Below are 10,080 nucleotides of genomic sequence, written 5' to 3'. Positions count from 1 at the left end.
GGCCACACCAGCCGCCTACCCGCTCGCCCACAACTTCCAGCATGTCCGCGACGCGGCTGCAAAACAAACAATAAATCATATTAGATCACCGACAAATGCACCGACTGTACCCGGCTATAGGTCTTCGTCGCAGTGTTAAGATGAAACTGAATAAAATTCGCTCTATTTTCATCTATACTATCTATATCCATAATTATTATAATAAAGCGTAAACACACATTTCTTTGTTGCCTAAGATGTCAGCAATTACAGCATATTTTTGAATAATACTTTTTTTTTTAATAAAAACCCCTACACTTACGTCATGCTTTAGGCTATATATTTTCACGACATTAAACTTAGGTGGTAAATATTTTGGATAAAAACCGTAATGTGGGAAAGAGACCATAAGTTGCTGCCAACATCAAGAAAGAATGATTGCTAAGGTTAGTCATGTCATGTCATTTTAACATTTGCTATTGATAATTTGACAAATGTAAATAATAAAATAAAATTTTTACAATTTCACGCGGATGAATCCGCACGCGAACAGCTAGATGATAGGAATGACATCTCACTCATTACCGTTTGTGAAAAATCTGCTCAATAAAAAAAAAGAGTTTTGTTTATTTTCATTTAATTACTCGATATTATTACTGGTCAATTCCAGTTTACTCACTCAATTGACATTACTCTGTATAATTTTATTAACACTTGGGGTCATAATACCATAGCGTGATAATGATAAACAGTAATAATTTGTAATTAAATAATCAACTCATTTGGCACATCACGATACAGACATTGCCTAGTGTGTCCATCACCAGATTAACTAGAATAACTTAAAATAACAACTTTTTTTTTAATTTCCCGTTTTGTATAATTTTTAAGGTATTGTAAAAGTTGTTTGTTTTTGTACAATCTTTTTGGTTTAATAATTATTTTTTCATTTTTACATTGTCAACGCAATCGTCTTAGTTGAACCGTGCCTAAAAAATACAACTAATATTACAAGAGTTACTTAACCAATATTTATTATACACAAATATCCGTACACTATGTTAACATACAATTTATTTATCTAGCAATGTTAACTGGAAAATACATGTTTCTAAGATATACGCGTGTTAAAATTGTGTACATTCGTTTGTATCGAAGTATTTTACTTAACTCCTAAAGAAGACAAAGTCTGTTTTCCTCAGTTATTACGTGGTCAATAACTATAAATATACTCTACAACTATATCTATACTAATATTATAAAAAGGGAAAGATTTGTATTTTTATATGTATTGAAATAACTCAAAACTATTGGAACGATTTGAAGACTTCTTTCACCATTAAAAAGCTAAATGTAAACAGTAAAGCACATGACATAGTATTGATAATACATGTTTTTCAACAAAGAAGGGATGAATCGCATGTAACAAGACGGACGTTAGTTATGAATGTGGAGGGGTACACCGGTAAAGGTAGACCTAGACTTCGACATTATAAAACAGATTCTTAAACACTAAATTGCTGTCTGGAAAAAAAAACCGTTTGTTTTAAGTAAAAATGGACATGCTAACTAGCGACTGGGGTAACAATTTTTAACTCTACAAATTCGTATTAATAAATTTAACTTGTAATGCAAAGTTAAAGAATTTACACATTTTCGTTGCTATTTATCGATTATTTTTAAACTTCAAGGTTTAACAACATAAAACCGAGAGAATTATTGCCTTTTTCATTTCGTGAAATTGAATACGTTGATAATACTAGAAACACTAAGAAATACATTTTTCAAAAATCTGATTAACGACTTTTACATTTCTAAAAGTGAAATTCCACTGCCGTAACGATTGTATACAACTAGCTGTTTCAGTGCGGCTTCACCCGTATGTAATTATAAAAACTTTATTTTATTGTTTAAATTTGTCGAATCCTCAATTGCAAATGTCAAAATTACCGTTGCCATAATAACCTTGCTTCCTTAATATTGGTAGCTTATAGTTTATGGTCCCTTTCCCACATGAAGTTTTTTCCAATTTATTTACCACGAAAGATTAATGGCGTGACAATATATAGCCTAAAGCGTTTTGTAAGTGTAGGGATTTTTATTAAAGAAATAATTATTCAAAAATATGCTGTGATTGCTGACACCCTACGCCACGAATTAGTGAGTGTTTATTTATAATATTAGTATAGATTATTGTTGTCTTTATTTATTTCAATAAGAATGAGCGAGATGACAATATTGTAATACTAATTTCATTGCAATCGAAAGATACTGTTAGAAAAAATTCCTATAACAATTCAGATGTGGTAATTGATCAAATTCTCAATGCGTACATTACTCATTGTTTTACTTAACACGTTGGGGATAGTGGGGGAAATGGAAGTGGGGGGAGCAACCAAAAACAAACCTTGTTACATCAGAATGAATCACACAAATGAAAAGTGTTTAATTGTCCTGATATACATTCTTATTATTACACTGTGAAGATGGGGAGATGCATATAGCTGATGCTGTAGCTTGCGACTTCGTCCGCGTAAAATAAAAAAAATATAGCATATATTACTCACTGATAACGTAAATTTTTGAACTCGGTCAAGTTGTTTTCGAGTTTTTCAATACATACAAAAGTACAAATCTTTCCTCTTTATCTATATAACTAATATTATAAAGAAGAAAGATTTTTATTTTTGTTTGTATTGTATTAACACAAAACCTACTGGGCCTATTTTAAAATTTCTTTCATCGTTAAAAAGGTAATTTATCTATAAGTAACATTGGATATTTTTTTTTATTTCCCGCGGGCGAAGTCGCGAGTTACAGCTAATAATATTAGTTATAATTATTTTAAAATACATGAATGAATTAATACAACAATCAGAGTTAATACTGCGTAATACTGGAGGTAAGGTAAATGAATTTAAATGACAACGGGTATCTACCAGTGAGCAGATAAAGCCAGATGATGTTAATGATGATAAAGTCTAATTGAGAACTAACTGCCTAAATCTCTCTTAATGGTCATTTAAACAGTCCTTAAGTATGGATAGTCATACGACGCAATTTAGAGACTAGACAGCTTATGTGAAAGGAACAATAAAATTCAGTCTTAAAAGATATTGTCATCTCTATTACGGGAGAGGGAACGAAAGGGATGAAAATGGTGTTTTTATAGATACAACAGCAATGTAAATCGAAGCAGAAATATTTTTATATAATCACGTGCGAACTTTGTACCTCTTTTTATTAAAATTGCGCATAAGGATGAAGGCGTTTTCACACGGTTAATGTTAAAGAAGTTCATAATATTATTTAAAAAGATCTTTGAAAAATGTAGTCGACTTAACGAGCGAATAATCTACACTGATATTACAAAGATTTGTATTTTTGTATGTATTGGAATAACTCAAAAACTACTGGGGCGATTTTAAAAATTCTTTCACCATTAGAAAGGTAATTCATCTGTGAGTAACATAGGCTATATCTTTATCTCGCGGACGAAGTCTAGGCAACAGCTAGTATACACTAATACAAAAGATATTGGCATTATTGTGATAAAGAAAAACAAACATAGTTATACATTTGACATTGGCCTTGTAAGATTCAAAGATATTAAATTACAAATTGCAGTCATTACGTACATATTTACAAGAAACACGAATGAATGCGAAAAATCAAACAACAGCGGAAGCATATCCGAATTTTATGATCAAATATTAAAATAATGCGGAAAGGTCAAGAGATGAGGAAACAAGAAGAAATACTAATAAATTTAAATTCAATGATTTATTATTGATATATTTTCAATATTTTTACAAATAAAATCCTTCAATTTATAACCAGTATTAAATTAAATTTATTACACGTTATGAATTTATTAAAAAAAAGCGCAAGAGGCTTAAAATACATATTCGGAAGAAAGAAATATCAAACGCAAAATTAGAAATTGTTCAAAGCATTCTGAATATTTTCTTCACTTACAATAAACACTAATATAAAACTTTTATCCGGAAATACTTTAAAATTCCGTAATCCCAAAACTCGTTTCTACGTTATATTATCAAGAAGCAAAAAGTATACAGACAAAATAGTTCAATAGACATTTAAAAAAAATTAAAAACAAACCTCGATGTGAAGAACCAGTACAGGATGGCGGTGAAAATGGCCAGCTCCGCAGCTCCACTGGCCACTCTCACATGTTCTACTACAGTCCACACACTGATCATCGTATCCATATCTGACCAGTTACTAACAGTCACTACATCACCGACCGTCCAATTATTAAATAAACTTAACCGTTCAATTTTGATCACTTGAATCACTTTCAATTTAAAATAAAATCGATTGTTATGTCGATATCTCAAAGACGACTCGACGCGACCACTGTCGAGCCGAGTATGCTACAATTGTCCGATATAGTATATCAATCTAACAAAGCCGTTGGCATCAGTGGCACATGTCAGCACATGCTAACAGTAGAATACACGCGTGACAGATAACTCTGGTCATTAAATCATCGATATCATAGTGAAAACAATAATTAACACGACCCCATTGCTGGCTGATAGCACATGCAACAACGTTATAAATACAACGATCATGGAATTATACAAAGATTAATCTAACTGGTTCCGAGATAAAGTAGCAACCAACATCTTTTAGGGCACAAAGTCAGTTTTTTCCAAATTGTTGGAGGACACTATGTTAAGCAGTAGGCAGACAAAGACTGTTGATTAAAAATAATGCTTCTTTCCAACTGACAAGAGGGAAATGTTTATACGTTTTTTTCTATACGTGACTTCACCGCCCGAGCGTAGTGTAATGTATTCAGTGTTGAGGAAATATTTTAAATGTCTTAATCTAAGAGGTCGATACATAATTCGCATAGTAATTCCGCAGACTACGTTAGGCTTTAGCCAATCGGGATTTTAGTTTTATTAATTTTTCAACTGAATTTCTTTTATCAAAAACACTATACGATAGAGGTGGATTGCGTGATAGGTGACATGATCAATAAGGGAGTAATGACTGAGATGACGGATGATAGAGTTATTTGGAGGACGAAAAGATGCGCCGACCCTACGAGAGTAGAATCAGGCAGGGGAGATGATGAAGAACACTATAGGAATTACCTCAATTTACCACGTCTGAGATACCACATATTTTTTCCGATCAAATGCAACATGGTTTAATATTAACCGCTTGAGAATCTTGTCTTCATTCATAAACCACCATTGTTCGAATGTATTGTTTACTTTTTGTCTGTAAACAAAACATTCAAACATGAAAACAATCATGTAAATATGTAACGCTAAAAGAATACTTCAATATACTAGTACAAAGTTATTTCACAGCTAAACTACACCTTTGTCACGAGAAGACACATCAAAATCATACACTTTAGGTAAAAATGAGTCGATAATTACAACTAATTTTAAAACAATGTCTAATATGGAAACTAGCGTTATTTATTTTATCTGTGAATCGAACAGTAAAGAATATATCATAGAACATGATAAAGGTATTAATAAGTAAGACGCAATAACAAACTCCACACGGCAACAATAATCTTATTATTTATTAATTACTTATGCGTCATAACTTACAAATTAAGAAGCTAAGTCTACCTAAAATTGGGTTTCTATTGTTTTTAAGACGCCAAAGAAGTAAGTCGGATGGATGTTATTGTAAAACCTGAACAATGAGTGAATCCCTATATAGAAGCTAAGATTTATGGACTAGTGATAGAATCCCGAAAAGTTATGGGATCTCTAGCTATTACGACTATCTATCCGAAAAAGAATAACTTTACATTGAACTTTAATTATCTGGCAATAGTAGACTCTACTGGCTTACTAGGAATAGCCGTTGAAACTTGTAAGGAGTTGATAAAAGCTAATACGCCACAAACGAACAATGGACAGATCGGGTCGAGTGAACAATAATAGATCGGTGTCACTGGGGCCATGGGTGACTAGTACTCCCTAACCGTTCAATTCCACTGGGCTAACACTTCTAGGAATACTTATTGAAGTCTCTGTTTTGTCAAAGACAATGAAAGGGATGTCAATACGTTAGTAGTTAGTACAAGTTTTGGCAGTAGAGTTCTACGTTAACATTGGCTGTTCATTTAAAACAAGTCAATGTGTCATGTATATAGATAATACATTTATATCACGCAGTTGATTGTGGATTGGGATCGGAACATAACACTTGACCCGAAGAACATAAGAGTTATCTTGTAATAATCGCCATTTTAATAACTAACATATGATCACTAACACGCACAATAAAACATCTTTGATAAACAAAAGGTGAGAAGAGATTAAGAAGGTGAAAAGGTTCCCATCTTTTCCTTATTACAATTACGTGAGAGGGGAATGAAGAGTACAAATTGATAAATCACTGAACAGACGAAAAGAAGAATTGCTTCCACTCCACACTTGTTCTGTTTGGACGTGGTATAACACAGTGTGAACAGGCCATTGGTTCAGCAACTAAAGCTGCTGTAGATATAAACAATTGGTAATCTAAGCATACTATTTACTGCAGTGAACTTTTAAAAGTAGATAAATACGTAGAATATATTGCTACAGTAAATCATAAACACACTGAACTTATATAACTCACTCATCAATTAGTAATTAAGGTCGTCAGTTGCTGTACACCATTGCAAAAGCCTATTGCAGATGCCTTTCTACCTCTAACGCATGTTTTTTAAATAACTATGATTTTTTGCTCTAAAAGACAGAACCTCTTTACAGTTGAAAATTTGCTTGGCTAAAACTTTTTCTATCGCAAACATATTTGTCTTTGTTCCATTATCTTTTAAATGCCAAAATAATCGACGTTAGTGAAGTTAATTAAGTAGTCAGAATGTTCTCATGTTTAAAAATGACTACAACTTGATATGTTGCAAAAGAAACGTAATATAACGCATTTAAATATTCGCTGTTTTTTAAGTCAAGGATATTAATCTATGTTGTGTCACAAGAAGTTATAAAATTACTAGCGTGTGACTTCGTAAAAAGTATTATAGAGCTTATACAGTACTTCAGACCAATCTAGCTCTACTCCTTTTCTATGTCGATCCGTTTAATCGATTTGGAGTTGCCCTGTAAAAGAAGTCTATCCAAACGTTTTTATATGAAAGGGGCACACGAGCAGTGAGAATACCGAGGTGTTCAAGACTATGGACATCCCCAATATCAGAGGAACTACAGATGCGTTGCCAGCCTTTGAGGGAATGTAGGCTCGTTTCTTGAAGGACCCTAAGTCATGTATTACTATAACAGAAGTTGTATTTTGAATTTCATTACTTTAATCCTGGTTGCGATTAAAATGCGTTGTTAACAATTGTTGAACAGAAACTCTTATCGTACAAGAACAGGGCCAACAAACACTACGCGTCAAGATAAATTGAATGAGAACATAACAATAGCGTTCTTTATGGCTAAGTTTCTCTGCCGTATAATCAAACTGACAACCACATTCAGAAGCATTTATTTGCAAATTGATCAGATACTTAGCTTAGATCACTTCAAATTAATCTATTATAGGATTTGCTTATAGACTATTAAGTTATTTGTGGAAATAGATAGTAATAGACACACAAAGCATCAGTAAAACAACTTCAGTATTGGCAAATGATTGAATGGCTCTACATGATATTTAATTGACTAAAAATCAATCATCTTATTTATTCAGCATTTTAAAAACCAATAGAGGAATGAAACAAAAGAAATGTGTATTGGAGCCTACTCCAAAATTAGGGGAATCTATGCCATAGTCTACTGCTGGTTGACTTCACACATATCTCTCGAATTTCTTCGCCGATTTGCAGTCTGTATCACGATGTTTTACTGTAGTAGTAACGATTACTTGCAATTAATTTAAGTCATAATCATGACTGTTACAAAAATTAATAAATCCGATCTAGGTGGGAATAAAATGCTATAGTTAATTACGCTTTAACACTAAGTAAAAATCTTTTAAAAACACCTTCATATCCTGTTTACAATTTTTACGGTAGTGTTTTTGCACTGTCTACGCCCACGTAAAGAAAGCTGATACTGATACGTCATAACTAGACAGTAAACATTAAAATATAGCCGAGTTAATTTTAGAATTTAAGCAAATGGAACGTAATTATGATGCAAGTTGAGGTGAATGAGGTGATTGAGACCTAGATATCGATAGGTTCAGTTTCAACACTAATGTTTAAACAATACCAATTGTATTTGTTTTGAAATAAATAGAATTGTATTTACACATATGACTGAATTCTATCTCATACTGACTTTGTTATTTACCTATTTAGATGGGGGAAGTTTCGATTATAGCCAAAGTAATAAAGTCTGATGTTTTAACATGAATAATATAATCTTAACTTTAATTTTTATTTATTTAATACTAGCTATCGCCCACGATTTCATCCACGCAAAATTAAAAAGAATAATAATTAGCCTCTTCTAGAATATGTTGCAAATATGTCCCACATTTCAACGAATTCCGTAAATAAGTTTTGGCGATACGTACTAACAAATATCCATAGAAGTAAGATTTTTAATTAATTCCACCTGTTGACTATGACCTCTGCTTACTCCGAATGTGTGCTTATTTAACTTTAATTGTATATGCGAAGCGCGTATATATGATACAATAGCATAATTAATATTGGAATCAGGTGTCAAATACTTCGACTGTGCATACATTACGCCTATGCAATTGTATACATAAGTGTCAAGATACAACATATCATGAAAAGAATTTCTGCTCGCACATTGCAAACAAACAGACCGCAACGACAAGATTGTAAAAAAAATATGTAGAACATATACTATTTCGCAAATTCCTTTAGATAACGGAATATATTTAAAATTCCCTAACAAATCGCGTGCCCGAAAGAGAAATCGACATAACAAAATCAATTTTCACAATTAAAAATTACTATTTCAACTATTTTACCTTATTACCACTGATCACATAGAAGTTATCAAATAAATCACAATATTTTATATGGAAATAAATGCACTTTGTAACAATAGGAAGAGAAATGAGGTGAATTTTTACATAATAGAGCAACGTCAGCTGGCGTGACGTCACACGTCTGCGCACGCGCACGCCTATTGCAAGACTGAAACAAACCGCCAGCCAGGTGCCAACGCGACTAATCACTAAAGACGTACATTTCCCTTCTTCTATGGAAGACGTGTTTTGACAAATTTATGCAAATTTTAAAAGCAATAATTTATGGAAACATTATTAAGGTTTGATTGAAAAAAATCTACAAAACAGCCATAAACATTATTGCTTCTTATAAAGAGGAAAATAGATGTTAAAAAATGTCAATAAGGATGATTTTTCACAATTTTATTTTATCCCAAGTTCAATGTTTTTATCGTTTGTTTGCCAGACATTCCTTTATAAGATTCTTAGCAATAGCATCCAAAAAAAGCGATTCGTCTCAGTTTAGAAATCTATCTATTATGGGATATCTAGGAGGGGGAGGGGAAAACTTTGTACATTTTAATGAAAGTGCGGATGAACTCGAAATTTGACGCAGATAAAGTTGTTCAGGTGAAAAAAAATACATAATACTATTTTTGGCAAAAAAACCTTGATTATGTGTTATGGTCGGCATTCAACTAATTGGCGACCAGTAGTAAAACCTAATTAGTTATTATTTTAGCCTCGACACCTGCTATGAAAACAGGACTGGATAATAGTTCAGATCCTTCGCACTCGTTAACTTAAAAACCGGCTCGGTCATGGGAGCGAGTTTTAACTTGCAGTCGCTGATGAGTGCTTGTATGGTAACACAATTTGATAAAATATTACACTGAAACAATTTAATGGCTTTATGATTGAGGTGTCTAGGTTTCAAGATTTTTTATCCCTCTGCATAACATAGACTTTACGAGATCTACGCGTACATTAATATGGATATGAACGGTATCGATTGTAATTTTACATTGATTACTAACAATGTTTCCTTATTTTAAAAGTCAGAGAACTGACATTTCCTTCTATAGACAAACAGTAAGCAAACACAATTGTTTCAGTACATAGCGACGAAGGCATGGAGACCACGAGTGGACCATT

The 10,080-nt window shown here is 32.5% G+C and overlaps 1 protein-coding gene across 1 annotated transcript in view; it reads right to left on the bottom strand.

The window, feature by feature from the left end:
• The window catches only part of LOC106106126 (glycerol-3-phosphate acyltransferase 1, mitochondrial), a 27,520-nt gene extending 18,395 nt beyond the window's left edge, over nt 1–9,125 (bottom strand). Inside the window, 3 exon segments of the mRNA XM_013286665.1 lie at nt 1–56; nt 4,102–4,376; nt 8,944–9,125. The exon segment at nt 1–56 is cut by the window's left edge and continues 6 nt beyond it. Of these exon segments, the coding sequence (XP_013142119.1) occupies nt 1–56; nt 4,102–4,211 (166 nt within the window). The 5' untranslated portion in view covers nt 4,212–4,376; nt 8,944–9,125.
• Nucleotides 9,126–10,080: the final 955 nt, after the last annotated feature.

This window comes from Papilio polytes, unplaced genomic scaffold (assembly GCF_000836215.1).
Source record: "Papilio polytes unplaced genomic scaffold, Ppol_1.0 DF822400.1, whole genome shotgun sequence".
NCBI lineage: Eukaryota > Metazoa > Arthropoda > Insecta > Lepidoptera > Papilionidae > Papilio > Papilio polytes.
This window is presented reverse-complemented; position numbering and strand designations above follow the sequence as displayed.